Source organism: Eubalaena glacialis, chromosome 10, assembly GCF_028564815.1.
Source record: "Eubalaena glacialis isolate mEubGla1 chromosome 10, mEubGla1.1.hap2.+ XY, whole genome shotgun sequence".
In the NCBI taxonomy this organism is placed as follows: domain Eukaryota; kingdom Metazoa; phylum Chordata; class Mammalia; order Artiodactyla; family Balaenidae; genus Eubalaena; species Eubalaena glacialis.
In genome coordinates, this window is record NC_083725.1 from 47,998,112 (window position 1) to 48,017,136 (window position 19,025).

The following is a 19,025-nucleotide window of genomic DNA, read 5'->3' on the forward strand; positions in this document are numbered from 1 at the left end:
GAAGTGAGAAAGGATCCTCACTGAGCACAGCTAACCAGAAATCAGAAAACAGATGATCCCAATTTCAAATGCTATTAGGCTGTGGATAAACAGGGAAATGGAGAGTAGTGCAAGAGGAAGGCTAACCTCATAAAAGGGTAAAAGGAAAGGGCAACTGCTGCCACAAGTGCACTGAAAAATAGATAAGTAAATTCAGACACCGGTGGCAGGTGGTGGAGGAAGGTGGCAAGGAATAAATGTTGAAGATTGGAAAGGTTAAGAGGTTAGCCTAGGCTGGAGAAAATAAATGTAGGCTTTGGCATCAAATACCTGGGTTTAAATTCTTACCTGTAGTCAAGTGATCTTCAGCAATTAAGAGTATGAGCTGAGCATCAGTATTTCCACCTAATTCATAATTTTAGGGTTACTGATATAAATACACTGCTTAGAACACAACACGGTATTCAGTAATTGGCAGCTTTTATAATTATGTTTAAGGATAGAAGAGTCCAAAACAGAACTTTTAGTCTACCATTGTTGGCAGCTTTCAGAAAAGAGCAAATAGCTACAAACCAAAGAAAGAAGAGCCAGTCTCTCACAGGATAGAGAAAGAGTCACAAGATTCACACTCAAGGCCACAAAACAGTGAACCTTTTACTAGATATTAAAGTTTAAAACCACACAGTTTAACAGTAATGTTAATTTTACCACTAGGTGGCAATGATACAGCTGAATTTCACTGACAAGGTTAATTTTAAAAACAGTGAGCAAATCCAGACAGAAATTCCAAGAAGCTTTTTAGTACATATTTTCATTTTAGAAAAATGAAAAAATTTTTATATACAATTTAATTTATAGCAAAATGTGTTATTATCTGATTCAATATGTATGTTAACTTCTGAGGCAATTCATGCAACAAATACAATTTTTAAACAGTTCTGGTTACAGATAAGTCTTTTTAAAAAACCTAGACATATATCATGAAGAAAACAGAAATTATGGAAAGCTACAAGTATTTTTGAAGCTTTAGAGCTCTAAGAAAGTCATTATAAAATGCAAAGTATTTCAATGAAAAAGTTAAACCTTTCAAAAATCACTGATAGAGAATTCGTTTTTTTTTTTTAATTTAGGGCCAAAATATGAAATAATATGCAGACAATTTGCTTTTAAGTTACAAATGAAATTAATATTCATATAGGTAAAATCTTTTCAATGTCTTGAATAAACCTACACTGTTAAGCAAGTTTATCAAAATTCTGACAAATGAATTCAGGAATACCTTTTTACAAATGTCAAAATAATAAATGATGAAATTCCTTAGAATCTAGCACTTTCCATAATTATTTCTGCTTTCTTCATAAAACAGGTAATTTACAGCTTATTAAAAATAAAAACTTTATTCATTTCTTCTTTTCATATCAAATAAAAGGAGAAGGTATGACGAACTTTTTCAAATTTTAGACATTTTCAAGTGCATAGTAAAAAAAAAACAAACTTTCAAATACCCAAGATATTCCCTCACATATAGGGTGGGAGCTCACATCACCACATGTAACATTATAAAACCTGTACTATAATTAGATGAATAAATAATAAACCTATACTGTTATCCAATTAATAATATAATTTTAAAAAAGACCCAATTAAAACGAGCCTATTTATTCCCTTTGTATAAATAACCTAACGTTCCCCAAATTTTCAACTCCCAGTTTCTACAAATGAATAGGTCAGAATATCTTATATATAAGCTTTCCAATAGTTTTCTAATTTAGCAATCACTTCCTATATTTACTTTACTTCCAGAAAAAAGTCCCCCCCAAACAAATGTAAGAAAAGCATGATTTCTAAGTTATTTTATTAATTCATAGATCAGTTTCCCCTTCATTTTGAACTTCATTTTGAATTATTATAGATCACCCTGAAATCTAACAATATAGATATTCCTCATTCCATCAGTGTATACAAGTATACAAAACAAACAACCACTTAAGATGGTTAGCACAAAGAAAGGTTACTGCGGCAGCCCTCACAAATCAAACAAAAGATTTCAGGAAAGTGCTCAATCTGTTCACTGTTACCTGTAACTTCTGCTAGAAAATTTATGGAATGCCACTGTCATGGAAGGGATAATTGTAGATCTACAAAAGTGAATACATACGTTACGTGTAATTTATACCTATACAGAATCAGCTTCTGATTATCAACACAGATAAAGGGACAAGAGACAGATGCTGCAAAACACATAATCCTCAAACCACTTCAGATACATTTTTCGTATCTGTATTTCACAGGGCTGTGTCTGAGAATTCAGAACACAAAGAAAATTAAGCCATATTGCAGAGGTCAAGAGTTAACACAATTACCAAAACAATGGTAATGCTGATATGCCATTACTGACTTGAGTTTGTCATCTTCTGCTTATTTCTGATGGTGGCTCGAAGTTTACGTATCACCAGTCTATCAGGCAGAATCATATCACCTTGTTGTTCTAGATAATCCAATAAATTTTCAGTCCATTGGAGAGCAGCTGCATGATTAATATGTTTCTCTGGAATCAGTTCTATTTCCTCCTCCTCATTTTCACTGGATTCGTCTGTCTGGCCTTGTGCTCTTCTGATGATTTCACTGTCAGTTAAGACTTCATAGCCTGGTTCAGTACTGTCCACTTCAAGCCATTTTTCAATGTTCTCAGGAGTCACATTTTCCAATCCTTTGGTGTGTTGTAAAATGGTAGCCACAGCAGCCACTGAGATATCTTCTTCATCAAAGTCCAGGCTTTCTTTTTCCTCTATGGTAGGGAGAATCTTCTTCCATGCTCTGCTAATGGTAACTGGCTTTACTAAATTCCATGCCATTGCTATTTCATAAAGTGCATCTAGCAGAGTTAGTTTCTTCCAGAATGATCTCAGGTCATTGCCTTCTTCCAAGTTGTTCTGGAGAAGACCTGCACGATAGTTTCTCTTCATTGTAGCTATGACTCCCTGATTTGAGGGCTGAATCAACGAAGCCACATTAGGTGGTAAATATTTAGCAAATATTTGGCCATCATCTGACCTCAGGACGTTTTCATTTGGATGTGTTGGTGAATTATCCAACAAGAGCACAGCCTTTTCTTGCAAGCCTTTGGATCTTAAGTGCTCGCGAACTTGTGGCACAAAGATCTTATCAAACCATTGTCGGAAAATGGAAAGATCCATCCATGCACCTTTTTGGCTGAAATAAGAGACTGGCAGGTTTGAGGTGTCAGTTGACTTGAAGGAGCGAGGTTTCTTTGCTTTCCCCACAACACAAAGCTTAAGTTTGTGTAAACCTGTTGCATTGGCACAACACATGATAGTGACTCTTTCTTCAATTGACTTGTGCCCAGGGGCTGTGCATTTACCTTTGATTACTGAAGTCCTGGAAGGCAAGCATTTCCAAAACAGTCCAGTTTCATCTGCATTGTAGATCTGTTCCGGTTGCAAATTCTCTCGTTCAATAAAGTCTCGAAAGTTGTTGCAAAAATCTTCCACAGCTGTCTCATCTCCACTTAATCTTTCATTTCTAATATTAATCTCTCTAATGCTGTGCCGCTGCTTAAAACGAGTTAGCCAACCGGCAGAGGGGTTAAAATCACCATCCATTCCCAAAGCATAAAAGAAGAACTCTGCCCTTTTTGCACAAATTGGTCCAGACACGGGATTCCCTTTTGCTCTTTGCTGGTTGAACCATTCCAGCATTGCTCTGTCCAGTTCCTCATACATGGATGGCTTCATAGATTTCCTCTTGGCCAGAAGACTTGTGGAATCAGAACTGCTTGCGTAAGTTATAATCTTTTCCTTATTTTTTCTTATATCCCGAACTGTTGTCTCGCCAATTCCATAAATCACTGCCAGTTGTTTGGAAGAACCTCCGTCTTCAAGTTTCTTTATTATATCAAGCTTATCTTTAATAGTTAACACCACACGCTTCCGTTTCCCTGACATGGTGAGGCTCTGGGACTCAGGTACTCACCCCAGACTCACACGGAAGCAATCCTCTAAATCCTGCCTTCTCTCACAGACTCACTTTAACACAGCCTTACACACTCAGTCTTTCAACCTTACCAGGCACCTGGTGGCCCTGACCCCTCCCCTGGCTGGGCTTGGCTGGCAAAGAGACGGCAAAGGACGATCAGAGGGGCGGAAGTCTGAGAGAACAGGCCTTTAACTTTAAATGGGCAGTAGAGGAGGCCCCAAGTCACCGCGGATAATCCGGATTACAAACATTTGTTTTATTCCCCCAGTGGCCGCGAGAAAGACTATAACCCCACCGTGACCACAAGCCTCCTTCACGCCCAGATCCCGGGTCAACGGCCGTCACTAACCCCCGCCACACCCCAAAGTTACAGCAGAGAGCGGAAGAGCCAGGGAGTCGGGGACTGGCCCCCTTCCCCAGAGGGACGGTTACGTTGGATTCCTTTCCCAGCAGTCAGCCCCTTCCACCGCAAGCCCCACTTCCCCGCGCTGGCGTACTTAGCCTACACAGTCCTCCCCGTTCTTCACTGCCCGCCGAGCCCCCTCTCCCCACCTCAGTTGGAACCAGGACCCTGTAACACTCCCTGCCTAACGCGCGTCGACCGCTCCTCCCCCCCCACCATACGCTCCCGGAAACGCCCCCTCCCACCGCCGACCCCGCCCCTCGGCCCTCCCAGAGGCGGGACTTCCCCCCGTCCCCGGAAGGAGGAGGAGCGTCGCCAGTCTGGACTGCGTACCTGGGCGGAGGCAAAGGTGGAGGCGGAGGCAGAGGAGATTTGAAAGGTGAGGGCGCGGGGGCGGTGCGGACCACCTCGGGGTGGGGACTCTCTCCCGCTCTGGCTGCTAATGGTTTATTAGAAGGGCGGGGATAAAAAATCCCCGCCGGCGCTCTCTGGGTAGGCGGGACGGCTCCCTTCTGCGCGTCGCTCCACTTGTGGGCCGCCGGGGCAGAGCTGCAGTGGGCGTGGTGCCAGTTCCTTCCGCGAAGGGGAAGTGGGCAGGGCTGATGCGCAGGGCTCCGCGGGTGATTTCGCGGGTTTCTGGCTTTTCCAAATCCTTGTTTGTTTTCTGGGGGCCGAGCTCCTCTAAGGTCCGGGGGTTTGTGACGTCCCGCGCCCGTCATCACGAAGCTCTGTCAGAGGGTCCCGTTTCCTAGCTACGGTGCCCCCTCCCTCCAGGGGGTGAGTAGCAGACGGACGGGCGATCTGCGCCAGGTGTCTGCGTCCCGCCGAAGAGACAGGTTTGTAATCATGAAAATGACTGTGGTGTTAACTCCCGAGAGGCTCTGTTCCTTCCTCGGCCCCTCATCCCTGCTGAATTTAGCGAACCATCTTCAGTGTTACAGATTTTAATGAATACTATAGTTGTCGGGGAAGGCAAGCTGGCAGGATCCCCTCTATGCGAAATTGTGTCGTACTAAACCGTAATTCTAAGTGGCGGACATTGGCTTTCCTCCCTTTATGTTTCTTCATATTTTCCTATTTCCCATTTCTGTTTTGTTGTGCTGCCCTGTTTTCCAGCCAATGGAAGAACTATGATAAATTTATTCACAGCAATGCGATAAGAACAAGAAAAGAATCATATTCTGTAGCCCTTAAATCATGTATTACGCTGGCTTGTTTTGGTGTCCCAAATAATCTCGTCAGATTGTGAGCTCCTTGGGAGCAGAGACCGTGTTGTTGAATTCTAGAAACGCCACAGCTCCGAGCATGTGCTGGCACATAGTATACATTCAATGACTGTTTCTTTGGTTTATTAAGGTTTCCTCTCCAAATTGTCATATAAAAGGAAACATCAAGAGGGATAATGTTTTACAAATAGGATGCATCCCTTCTGGTGGAATTTCAAGTAATGGCTGGGGTTCCACTGCCCTTCAAATTTTTAAGTGTAAACAACCACCTACATTGTTCATAGGGCAAGTCGATGATTCCTAGAATGACTCTTTTCTTGATGAATTAACCTCAAAGTCTAGAATAAAGGATATTTCTTCTGATGAGAAATTCAGGTGGCATCAAAGTACCCTTTTTAGTTGTAGAGTTACCGTGCTAGAGAAAGAACACAAGCCTTATGGGTTATTGCCTTGACATTTTTGGCAGACAAGATAGTATGTGCTATTTACATGATTTTAACCATGAAACACAAAGATGTCATAGTATTGATCATCTTCATTCACTTATTTAATGCTCTCTGTTTGGAGTCTCTTTTTCTCTTTGCCTAAAGGTAAGGTATCATTAAAGAAGCTTGATTAAACTTTCATTTCAAAAAATTGAGTGTATACTCAGCATATATAGAAATTACATCCATTTGCATGGATTATTTTCTGAATGAATTCTAATGATCAAGAGATATCTTACCCATCAGCCTAGCTTTATCTTCTCATTTCTCTCCTCGGGTTCAGTTCACTCACCTTTTCCCTCTGTCATCCTTCTTCCCTCCCCAGCTCACGCAGTAAAAGTATCCACATTTAAAAAGAGGAGCCAACCATAATCAAATTATCTTCCTTCTCAATGACAGATTTTTTTGACATTATTGATATAAACAGCAATTTTGAAATATAAGAGATGCCCTGGAAATTTGGCAGTTGGCCAAATGAAATTTGATTTGTTTACATAAAATTTGCCTCCTCAAACATTCAATACTGCAGCTTTCCAAAATAAATTTTTTCTCATCAGAGACTGCCTTTCTTTGGATTCTTTACTTTTTGACTCAGTGGGGAATCCCTTAAATTTTGTGATCAGTGTCATCAGTAAGGTGGCAGAGGGAAGTCTGCAAATTTTCATCTGTTTTGCACATTCTTTTCTTGCCTGTTAGATAAATAATTTACAGACGTTTCTGGCCTAATTCATGTGCACTAAAATTCAGTTACATAATTTAAAAAGCATGTTTGTAAACTCTTAGTCAAACTGTTTTAATGATTATTTTCAGAAACTAAAATTTAGCCTGAATGAGAGATAAAATAATGACTTTTTGAAGGCATAACTTTTCCTACCTTGCACAAATATAATATTGGCAGCAGTCATTGTGTAGCACTGGACGGGGAATCAGGAGACCTGGTTTCTAATCCCTGCTCTGTCACTGACGAGCTGTGTGATCTTCGGTAAGTCATTTAAACTCTACATCCTTGGCTTTGATTTTTTTTTTTTTTTTAATTTTATTTAATTTTTTGGCTGCGTTGGGTATTCATTGCTGTGTGCGGGCTTTCTCTAGTTGCGACGAGCAGGGGCTACTCTTTGTTGCAGTGCATGGACTTCTCATTGCTGTGGCTTCTCTTGTTGCAGAGCCCGGGCTCTAGGCACACGGGCTTCAGTAGTTGTGGCACATGGGCTCAGTAGTTGTGGCTCGAGGGCTCTAGAGCGCGGGCTCAGTAGTTGTGGTGTGCGGGCTTAGTTGCTCCGCAGCATGTGGGATCTTCCCAGACCAGGGATTGAACCCAGGTCCCCTGCATTGGCAGGCGGATTCTTAACCACTGCACCACCAGGGAAGTCCCGGCTTTGATTTTTATAAATGGAGATAGATAATATCTTCCTTTTAGGATCATTGTCAGGATTTTAAAATATATTTGAAAATGCACTGAAAATTACTATACATATAGCGTTTTTTAATAGCTTAACTCTGTGCAGGCATAGGTATTTGAATAGTGTGACATTCTTAATCATTTCTATCATTGTCATAGGAATCACTTCTTGAAATGATGACTGTCTTTTGCACATGGTATAGTTTTGTGAGATAATCATCTAGTGTGTATGAAACTGGTTTTGAGTACTAATAAAATCATCTTTCACTTTAATATTCCTCCTGTCCATACTTTAGTGTATCTGCTGAGGCCATATCTGTCTTTTGTTTTCATAAACTTGTTTTCCTTATTTCTCCCAATTCAGACAGATTTATAAAAAAGCCTTACCTTCTTATTGTAGTGTAAAGCACATGCACAGTTAGCTTATGCAAATTTATAACTATATATGCTTAAGAAATACTTCTTTGTACTATATGGCTTCAAAATATAACGTGCCTAGTTTATCTGGTGTTTAATAAAAAGAAAAAAAACAGTAATCTGTTTAAAACCTGAAAGAGAAACTGGGGGGACATATTTTGCAGCAGTATGGTATACAATAATCCATACTTTGAAGAATAATATAGAGATCTTTAAAAAGAGTAATTTTGACCACACACAGTTTTATTCTTTGCTGATTTTAATATAAACCTCCTGTAAAATGCAACCTAAGTGTAATTTCAAATAACAGAATATTTGGTCTATGGATTAAGATTTGGTAGATCACTGTTGCAATGCTGAATGTATCTTGTAGCAGTTACTGTCATAAGGTCGCCTACATTATAATTTCTTGTGTATAATCTTAGCAACTGTTGTTCTGATTTTATATGAGTTGTTACCATTATAGAAGCAGTCACATTGCCTTATAAACATAACAGAATTTGTACAATGAAATGGGTGGTATCTCCCCCCCGCCAACTAAAAAGATAATCATCTTGGGAAGCTATAAACTTGGTTCAGTAACACTGCCATTGCTCAAAAAATTTTTGGTGTTCTAGTTTTGGAATTACCATCAGAGTTTGCAGCACATTTAAAAAATATCTTTAATAGTAGTTAATCTTCATCTTTTCAAATTGCCTTTCATTTCTGGAAGCTGGTAACAGTCCCTTATAACTAAGACAAGTGAATAAAGTGGATATTTAAATGTCTCTTTGGGATAAAAAATGAAGTGTGATTATTTTCATATTTTTTGAAAATAAAATAGAAAATCTCCAGAATATTCTGTGCCATGGTGGAAATATTGGAACAATCAGCCTCATAATGTGATTTCTTTGAAGGAGACAGCACTCTATTGAATACATAAGTTCTTATATGCGTATTATGAGGTCAGTCTCATTACATCGTGATCATATTTCTGTTTTCCTTAGCAACCACTGAAGTACATATGTGTTACCGTTTTTCTAGTTAAATTGTCTCTAATTGTTCTTTTACTGTATACTTGTGATAATTTTGATGGAGTTCACCCTTTTCTGAATCAGGAACTTAGATCATTTGTTTTCCTTCCCAATACCATGCTCTGCTTCACCATGAAACTTTTTTGTTTTTTCACCTATGTTATTGGATTGTTAGTAAGTTTTCTATTGGATTATATTGTATCTTTAACTTTTAATGGTTTAAAGCCATTGCCATTTTACTAAAATATATGGAGGCTGAAATCTTGGTAGATAAGTTATCGCTCAGTTTTGCACAGTTATCTATTTTATGTCACTTAGTACTTTATAACTTTCTTCATATAAATGTTTAACTTTTATGTTATAATTCATGTAATTTCTCTATTCAGAATTCTTCTTTGCTTATGGGAGGAATCATTCTGTAATCCCACCCTACCTTTCTATACTGGTCTCTTTTTTCCAGCATAAAGCCTTTTTTCACACCTTTTTGGTCACACTTATTTACTAAACATGTCATGTTCGTTCTCAGTGCCAAAGTTTTGACTTTATCATTTTTTCCTGAAATCCCTTTGTCTTTCATTCTTTCTGTTCAAATTTAATCAATTCTTCAGCGGTCTATCAGATCATATCTGTTCAATAAAATTTTCAGTGAAACACTTGCTGTTCTGATCTTCCTGCATCTTTACACTTTTATTGCAGTTATTTTTTTATCACTCATTTGGTACTAAATGAATACTACCTTGCATTTTTCTTAATTATTATATGTTTCTATGTTTTAGTTCTACACATGGATAGTAATAGTCTGAAGAACAGGACCATGATTTTTGTATGAACCTCTTTCAGCACAACATACAACATAATTCAGAATAGATGTTCATATGATGATTTCATAGATGTTCAATAAATAATTTGTTGCATAATTTGTTATGCAAATTATGCAACCATCTTCACTCAGATATTTCATGTGATTTTACCTTTGTGAACCATTTAATAACACCAAATAAATATAGTTTGTACCATAAATGCATTCATTGTTGTAATCTGGTTGTCATTATTATATTCCTAATAACTTTATTTTGTAGAAGCTTAAGTGAAAATGGTACATATTAGAAGACATGAAACGAGGAAAAATTCTAAAACTCAAGAGTGTGAACAGAAATCTCGAGTGGATTGGAGGCGGACTAAAAGAAGTAGTCTCTCACAATTATGTGATAGTGATGATGAGCTTGAGAGTGATGAGGAGCTTGATAGTGATGAAAGTGTTGACAATAATGAAAGTGTTGACAGTGACGAAGAACCTGATAGTAACAAGGGGCTTGATAGTAATAAGAAGCCAGAAAATGAAAGAGAGCTTAAATTAATTAAAGTTGAAAGTGAAGGAAACAATAGTAAGCATCTCATTAACACTGACAACAGTTCAACATATGAAGAAGAAAAGAACAAAACCAAACATGGAAGTATTGACTTACCAGATCTTGAAAAGCATTCAGGTCAAGAGGAAGATGATCTCAACAAACACTCTGGACAAATACCAGAGGAGGATTTAGAAGAAGAACACATCAAGCGAGGGAAGAGAAAAAGGATATCCTCTGTGATGTACGACAGTGATGAAAGTGACGACAGTGATATCCTAGTTAGAAAAGTGGGCGTTAAACATCCGCGTAGAGTGGTTGAAGATGAATGTTCTTCAGTGGAGATGGAGCAAAAAGAACCCGAAAAAACTTTAGCCGCAAGAAAGCGAGAACAGCTCCAGAAACTGCAAGACCTCTCGAAACAGAGATCTCGTCAGAGACGCAGTAGTAGTAGAGATTTCGAGGTGTGTTATATTTTATTGGTTTTGTTACTGTTTTTAAATTTTTATTTAAAGTATTTTATAAAAATCAAAGTGCTGAGTCTGTTCTATTTCACAATAATTCTAAAATTTATTTTTTAGTCAAGTTTCCTTGGACATGTTTGATTGCAGTATTGTATCTAATAATATTATCTTTTTATGAGCCTCATTCTTCTACTCTTTTTTAAAATTGAAAGACTTTTTTAAAATTTGGTCTTTCCTGTTTTTAATGTCTACTTATTATCTTAATGTCGATTTTAAACATTTTATTTCACTTACCAGGGTATATTATCTTCTTCCTAATTTCAAAAGTTCAACATTTAACATGACAAGATTTTTTTAACCTTAAAATATAAAATTAATTTCTACAAATCATTTTTTTATTTCGGATTTAATCTTTTAATTTCACATCCATACTGACAATTTTTTAAAGGTACACTTTACTAAAAGGTATGTTTTAATTTAATTAGGACTCTGAAAAGAAATCCTGCCCAAGCAGTGATGAAAATGATGATGAGGAGGAGGGGGAGGAGGAAGATGATTATGAATATGATGAAGATGGAGATGATTATATTATTGATGACTTTGTAGTGCAAGATGAGGAGGGTGATGAAGAGAATAAAAGTCAAGGAGGAGAAAAATTGACTACATCACAACTGAAATTAGTAAAACAGAATTCTCTTTGTAAGTTAAGTATCAAGAGAATGTTTTATGACTTGTTCTAATCATGATATTATACTAAGTATCAAATCAGCCTTTTACTATCATGTTCTAAATCATTGATTAGGAACTGTGGTTTCATTTTCAGGTAAACTTGTCTAATAATAGTTTATTCTAGTGGTTTTTGAGAACCCTTTACACTCTTAAAAATAATTGAGGACCCCAAAGAGCTTTTGTTTCTGTGGGTTATATGTATCAACATTTACCATTGTAGAAATACAAAAGAGAAATTTTAAATATATCTATTAATTAAATGACTTAAAATAACTCGTGTAATGTGATAAGCTCATTACATGTTAATATAGATAACATTTTTCTGAAAAGTTCTATTTTTTAACTCTATTTTTCCAAAAAAATAGAGTTTTTAAACTCTGTTTTTCCAAAAAATGAGAAGAATGGCATTGTTTTACATTTTAATAAATATATTTAACGTCTAGCTTAACAGAAGGCAGCTGGGTTCTTATATTGGCTTTTGCATTCAGTCTGTTGTGATATTTTGTGATATTAAATTAGATGAAAGCAATTTTGTTTCACACAGATAGGTAGCTGGAAAAGGGAGGATTGTCTTTAAAGCATTTTTAAAATAATTGTGGATATTCTCATTTGACACCACACCAAAATTCAACAAGTGATAGTTTCTTAAAGGTTAGTTTGCAGTATGGAATGTGAAAGCATATGAATGAACTTTTAGTACTTACATTACATTCCATTGGTCTGTCTTGTAATTTGAATGGATCTTTTACCCATGCATGATTTTGTAACATCATGCACTGATCATTTGGAAAATATTGGTTCACTGGGTTATGTAGCTCTTCCATATTTTGACACATTTCATTATACAGTATTTAAGAAATCACATTCATTAATATCACCACCAATCTCATCAGAAAATTCTTTAGGTATTGGGAAGTTGTCAAGCTCATAATAACAAATACAAGTTTTTCAAAATTCTAATTTCTACTCAAAAATCTGTTTTTTACCTTTGGTAACAAATACTGTGAGTTCTTGAAATGACAGTTTCTCTTTGTTCATTTTTGACAAAATATTTGACAAATGCCTGAATAACATAGTTGGTCAATAGTTCTCTCAAGTAAACATGGTGTTTCAAGTAAACCTGACAAATGAGGCTTTTTTAACTCCCAACTCAGCTTTTCCTCAAAGTACGATATTACACTTGATATGCAGCACAAGTGCTTTATCCATACTTCCCATTTCATCTCACTGAATACAAAAAAGGTGTATACTCAAGATTCAAGATTTAATAAAATAATAATTTTTACTGCTTAATCAAGGACATTCTTAAGTGAAAGTAGGTTTTTTACTGAATGCATAGCAATGATTATAATGATTACTAGTAGTTTGGTTCTATAGCCATGATTCATGTTAAGGGGTCAGCTGCCTTATCCATAGTTACTTTTGCAACATCATTGAAAATGTCAACATGGTGAAACAGCAGATAATTATCTTAGTGTTATTGCTTTGCCCTCACTGATCCCCTTAAATGGACTAGGAGACTTCCAGGGGTCTACAGATCACACTTTGAGAACCACAGGTGTTATCTGGCCTTTTGAAGTGACACTCAGTGAAACCTATCAGGAAATTAGAATCTTTTATATTTTCACACAATGAAAATATAAATAATAGGGCCCTGAAAATTTAGGATGTCTTTAAATATGTATTATTGTTCTGATCCCTATAATTGTACATAAATTTAAAGACTTTTTTATGATGTTTTACAACTCTGGTGCAACTCTGTTGGATGAAAACATTTTTTTTTCTTCAAGAATGCATTTTTTCCAAAAAAAAATTAAAGGGCATATTTACTAAAGTTAAGTGTAATATGGTTCAAATTAGATACCATGATTTAGATAAATTAGTAGATTGAGGTATGAATCAAATTTCAAGAAATTTATCAGTTACAGAAATGCCAGTGATAAGCATCTGTGTATTGAAAGTTAATACTGTTTTCCTTATGTCAGTAGGCACTGGTTCACCTGCCATCTGGACATTTGAATCTCAGGAAAACTCAATTAGGAAGTATCCCATCATTCTGGATATTAATATCTAGAATGTGATAGAACATTTACTGAGAGATACCCACTCAATAAACACTCCTGTTAATTAATGAAAATAATAGTCCACCACATGGGAACTATTTTAACTTTCTTCTCTATCCTACACTTTTATGCTTGCTTTTGTTTTTTTAAGGGAGGTTTTGGATTTACTGAAAAGTTGAGTAGAAAGTACAGAGAGTTCCTATATAGCCCCTCATTCAGAGTTTCCCTGTTACTAACATCTTGGATTAGTTTGGTACATCTGGTGCAATCAATGAGCCAATGTGAATACATTATTAACTGTAGTTCATAGTTTGTGTCGGGGCTCACTCTTTGTGTTGTACATTCCGTGGGTTTGAGAAATGTATAATGATGCAACAGGTATCCACCATTACAATATCAGAACAGTTTCACTCTCCTAAAAATGCCTTGTTCACCACCTACTCATCCCTCCCTCCCTCCCACCCCAGAACCCCTATCAACCACTGACCTTGGAAATGTCTCCATAGCTTTCCCTTTGCCAGAATGTTTTATAGTTGGAATCATACAGCACGTAGCCTTTTCAGGTTGGCATATTTCACCTAATAATGCATTTAAGTTTCCTCCATGTCTTAATGTGCATGATAGCTCATTTCTTTTTATCACTGAATAATATTCCATTGGGTGGATGTACCACAGTTTGTTTATCCATTCACCTGTTGAGGGACATGTTGGTTGCTTCCAAGTTTTGGCAATTATGAATAAAGCTGCTATAAATATTGTGTGCAAATTTATCTATGGACGTAAGTTTCCAACTCATTTGGGTAAATATCAAGGAGTTCTGTGCTTGCTTTTACTGTTGAGCATCTCCACCTTAGAAGGAGATGTACCTCATTTTTTATGCAATACATTTTATCTTACGTGTTCTTAATTGAAGCTTCTCCTTCTGGCTCTATCCTTACAAGCTCTCTTTTCTCAACTTATAACCATATTAATGCCTTTCCTCCCTTGAGTTGGCATGTTCTGTTAGCCACCATTCTAAATCTTACCTTTTTGTTCAAGTCTCCCAGTAACTCTGCAAAGCATTGTGCTTAGACTATTATACCCATCAATCCAGTGAAATTGCTCTCACTGAAGTTAGTGATAACTTTTTAGTTGTCAAGCTGTGCTTTGGTTCTTATGTTAACCTGATACTGCTGCGTGCTTTGCCACTAACCATTGACAACTCTCACTTTCAAAGTTCTCTTTTTCGCTTCTTGCATTCCCCTTTATAATATTGCTTTCCTCTTTTTCCATTTGCCATGTAAATATCGATGTCTCTAAAGGTTCCATCCTCAAACTACCTTCATTTTGCTTGTGCTTCAGGCAGTCTCTGCCCCGTAACTTCAGCCCAATCTATGGGGAAATTCCCAAACTTTTATTTCCAGCACAGATTTCTCCATAGTCTTAAGGCCCAATTTTTTAATCTTTTTATTGAACATTGTCATCAGGGTGTCTTTCAGACATCTCAGACTCAATATGTGCAAAACTAAATGATTGAGAAGGGAGCATAAGGGAGTTTTGGGCTGGTGGTAGAACTTGTTTTTTTGATTGTCATGGTGGTTACACAACTTCGTGTTTTGGTCACAGAACTGTGCACCAAAAAGAGTGAATTTTATGGTATGTGAAAAAGTAAAGCTCAATAAAGAAATCCAAATGAGCATCCCTACTTCCCAAAAAATTACCTAAATCGTTAATCAGCTTCACTTCTCTTTGTAATCCTAATACACATTAGACTTGGTGACACATTATAAGAACTTATTAGTTGGATGGATGGATAAGATAAACATATTGACTGAAGGCTCCTGGGTCTTATAGTTTAAGAAACAAAAATGTTAGGTCTGACCAGATTCATTAATACATCAGAGGGAAAAAAACTCACATATTTTTATGTGATAATTTATGATTTGGTTAATGTTTTTTATACTTAACAATGATTATGCCATTAAAGAATATAATAAATGAAGCTAAATACAGGCAGTTTTTGATATGCCAAGGGATTATGTTCTAAAAGTTGCTATAAATCAATTCTTATATTTGAAAATCAATATACATTTTCTCGTTAAAGCAATAATCTATATGATGAATAGTGAACACCCTTCTGTGGCCTGGGTTAGGTTGTAATTAGGCTAGTATTCCCAGATTCATTCTCCCCCCATCCCCAACTTCTATAAGAACAGTGACAACTATTCATATTCAACATGTGATCAGAATTTGGAAGAAATGTTCAGAACTCCAAATTCAGCACTCACTTGAGACTCACAATCAGTGGCATATGCAATTTTACCTTTTTGAATAGAACAGTTCTACTGTAGGAAGACATTTTGTTACTTCCTTGCTATCTGCCATTTGGCTCTGAAAGACAGACACATTTGTAACACCTTAAAATAGAATAGTTTGCCTCCTGCTACATGGTTGAAGCACTTAAAAGACAGAGTCTTTTTTCTTTCTCATCAATGCCTATTATTATTTATTCATATTTATTCTGAGACTGCAACTCCCAGAAAAGATATCAAAGAAAGTAGAGGGATGGACTAGCAACAGTTTGTTGTATTACAGATCTATATAGTTCACATGGTAAGAATGTTATACACAGGTAGAGAGATAGGAACACCTTCAGATTTGTAGATACTAAAGATTATATTATTTTTCCAGTACTCTATCATATGTTCAGAGTGACAGAGAACCAAGTAGTACATTATAAAAGTACATCTCAGTCTAATAGTGCCTTGCTAGAAAAATGCTTGCTAGAATACTGGAAATTAGATTGAGTGAACATTAACTTAGTCTCCACCTAGCAAACAGAATCTTTCTATCAACATGCATGGTATGACTAAGAGCAATCTCACAACAATTCGTGTTAAATATTAAATCCTCTAGAGAACTTCTCCTCTTGTTTTAGGATAAATAAAAAGTACCAGTGAAATCATATGGCACAAGGGAAAAGTAACCCTGCCCTGAAGACTCAGGGGAAGAAAATGCCCATGAAAAAATGTTTCATTAAAGGAAACAAGAAAATTGTACAAAGCATTTGCTTTGCAATCTATGAAAAAGAAATAGAAAGTCATGAGAGAACAATTTGAGGTGAAAGAGAGGTAGTTAAGGATACACTGCCAGAAAATGAAAAATATAAAGTCAGAAAATCTATATTGAAAGCAGTAGAGAGCAGAATTAACAGTACAGAAAATCTCATCAACGATATGTAGGTTAGACCCTAGAAGTTTCTAGCATAAAAAAAACATTTCTAAAGGAGGAGATAATACATAAAGGAATAGAAATGAAGACCCTATTCCACAAATTCCTGGGGGGGGGGGAAATACAGAACAAATGGAAATCTAAAGGAAGAAAATTACATAACCTTAGTGAGGTATGTAAAAGATTTGAATGTGCTGAGAGGCTTACCATGTTTCTGGATATAAAGACACATGGAGATGTGAATTCAAAGGTATCATACAAGAAAATATTCTTGAGTTGACAAACACACCTGTTTATGCAGATTAAAGAGGCTCACATCCTAAGTTGATGAAAAATATTTTCAAACAGGCATATGAAGGAAATATTTTTGTAATTACAAGAGTAAAGAAAAAGTCCTCTAACCATTCTTTTTAGAACTATAAAAATTGTTTAATATTAGGTGCCATATTAATGTGTTGCATATGTCAAAAGAGAAAAAATAATAATTTCAATAGATTCTAAAAAGGCATTTGATAACATTCAATGCCGATATCTAGTTTTCCAAAAAGTCTTAAGAATAGTTATATGAGCATATGTCCTTTACATAACAAAGAATATCTTAAACGAAGAGCCAACATCATAATGAAGCACTAGAGATATTCTCTTTAAAATAAAGAACAAGACAAAAATATTTCCTGCTTTGTTCTAGTTGTTTTCAACAATGCAACAGATGTGAAAGTAAAACAAGAAATATATCTATTGAAAAGGAAAAGACATTATTGAACATAATATGATTATACACAAGCTATCAGTTTCTGACTTATTTAACCAAAGATACAGAAGTTAAGAGAAAGGATATGAATATATTGAGAGTAGGAGTAGATGCAGCATCTATTTCCATATTTTTCTTAAGTTCTTTTTTCTCTATATGAGTGGGAGACACCTGTTGGAGTAGAAAAAGGGGCCCATTTCTTGCTCTGCCCCTGCCCTCTTACACTGGGCTTACATCTCCATTTCAGAAGAAAGTACACCAACAATCCATGTGCTTCTACCTAAGAGAATATTTCTAAACATTCTCTTGGTTTTTGAAATAAACTTAGCACTAGCAAGACCACATCCTCCTCAGGGTAGGGGGAGAAAGCAGTCAGTGCCCAGGAATTCCCAAACTGTATATCTCTCTCCAGCTCTATAATGTTCCAGGAAGCTCAGTTTCCTTAGAAAAACATCTCAAAAAATGACAGATGCACAATAAATACATAAAACTCAGTAGTTTTCTTATATGCTGTCAATAATTATTTAGAAGATATAATGAGGGAAAATTCCATTTACACTAGTGAACAAAATTATTACTAGGCCTAATCTTAAGAAGAAAAGCACGACTTTACAGGTACAAGAATAAAATTTACTGTGTAATGGAAATGTGAGTAAAAGAAGAGATAAGCATGTTTCTGGGAGGTAATAAATCATACAAGAAGTTATATCTTCTGAAATTAATGTCTTGATTCAGGTTTGTAAACACAATCCTAAAGTTGACTTGAAAGAACAAATACATGAGAATAAATAAAATTTGAAAACAAAAAGTGGAAGTACTTGCCCCACCAGATATAAAAAGTAATCATAAAATTGCAATAAGTAAAGCAATGTAGTACTGATGTGAGAATGACAGCCAGATCAGTAGGAAAGGAAGGGCAGATGGTGCTGAAACAAAATCTTAGCATATATATGAAATACATGATAAAGGATGCACGGAAAATCAACAGAATGACCAAACTATCCAATGATTGGATGTGGGGAAGGTGATTAGCTACCTTGAAAAAATCAAGTTATGCCTAAACATGAATATTGTTGATTTTCCCCTGTATCCTTTTGAAATTTTTTATAATCATGGAGGAAAGTTATAAACAACATTTCTAGGGTATTCCACAGAAGCCCATCCAATATAGGGATTAAAGCGATGAGAAAAGCTCTGGGGGAGGTCTGAGCTCTATTCCTGACTCTTCCTCTATCTAGTTGTGTAATAAGTTATTTCATCGAGTCATTTTTACTAGTCTTGAAGGATTTGAATTTTATTTTCTCCAATTTCCCATTCACGTCTAAAATTCCATGTTCTGAAGTATGAAAGTATCAAATCTAACTACCATGCAGAACAACATCTAGGGGATTGTAGCATGAAATCTAGAGTCGGACAGTCTGTTCCAGCCTTGGTTCCAACACTTACTAGCTATATGATCTTTGGGAAGTTTTTCATCCTCTCTGTATCTGTTTCCTCAATGAGAAATAAACGGAGAGTAATGATAGTACCTCATAGGTTTG

The 19,025-nt window shown here is 36.2% G+C and overlaps 2 protein-coding genes across 9 annotated transcripts in view; one reads left to right on the forward strand and one right to left on the reverse strand.

Moving 5' to 3' along the window:
- Positions 1–2,208: 2,208 nt before the first annotated feature.
- On the reverse strand, positions 2,209–4,431 carry JRKL (JRK like). The gene has a single exon (XM_061202660.1). The coding sequence runs from the start codon at positions 3,942–3,944 to the stop codon at positions 2,370–2,372; it is 1,575 nt and encodes a 524-aa protein (XP_061058643.1). The 5' UTR covers positions 3,945–4,431; the 3' UTR covers positions 2,209–2,369.
- Positions 4,432–4,682: 251 nt separating this feature from the next.
- CCDC82 (coiled-coil domain containing 82) overlaps positions 4,683–19,025 on the forward strand; it is a 29,942-nt gene continuing 15,599 nt past the window's right edge. For 2 of the 8 annotated variants that reach the window (XM_061202661.1, XM_061202668.1), the window contains exons 1-3: positions 4,786–5,214; positions 9,998–10,731; positions 11,217–11,430. In XM_061202661.1, coding sequence (XP_061058644.1) covers positions 10,012–10,731; positions 11,217–11,430 — 934 coding nt within the window. In that variant the 5' untranslated portion in view covers positions 4,786–5,214; positions 9,998–10,011. Of the gene's footprint in view, positions 4,758–4,785; positions 5,215–6,899; positions 7,072–8,728; positions 8,850–9,997; positions 10,732–11,216; positions 11,508–19,025 lie in introns of those variants that run through there. The other 6 variants (XM_061202664.1, XM_061202667.1, XM_061202662.1 and 3 more) reach the window with 6 other exon arrangements.

Coding starts and splice junctions, on each gene's coding strand:
- JRKL (XM_061202660.1), bottom strand. CDS start 3,944: ATGTCAGGGAAACGGAAGCGTGTGGTGTTAACTATTAAAGATAAGCTT.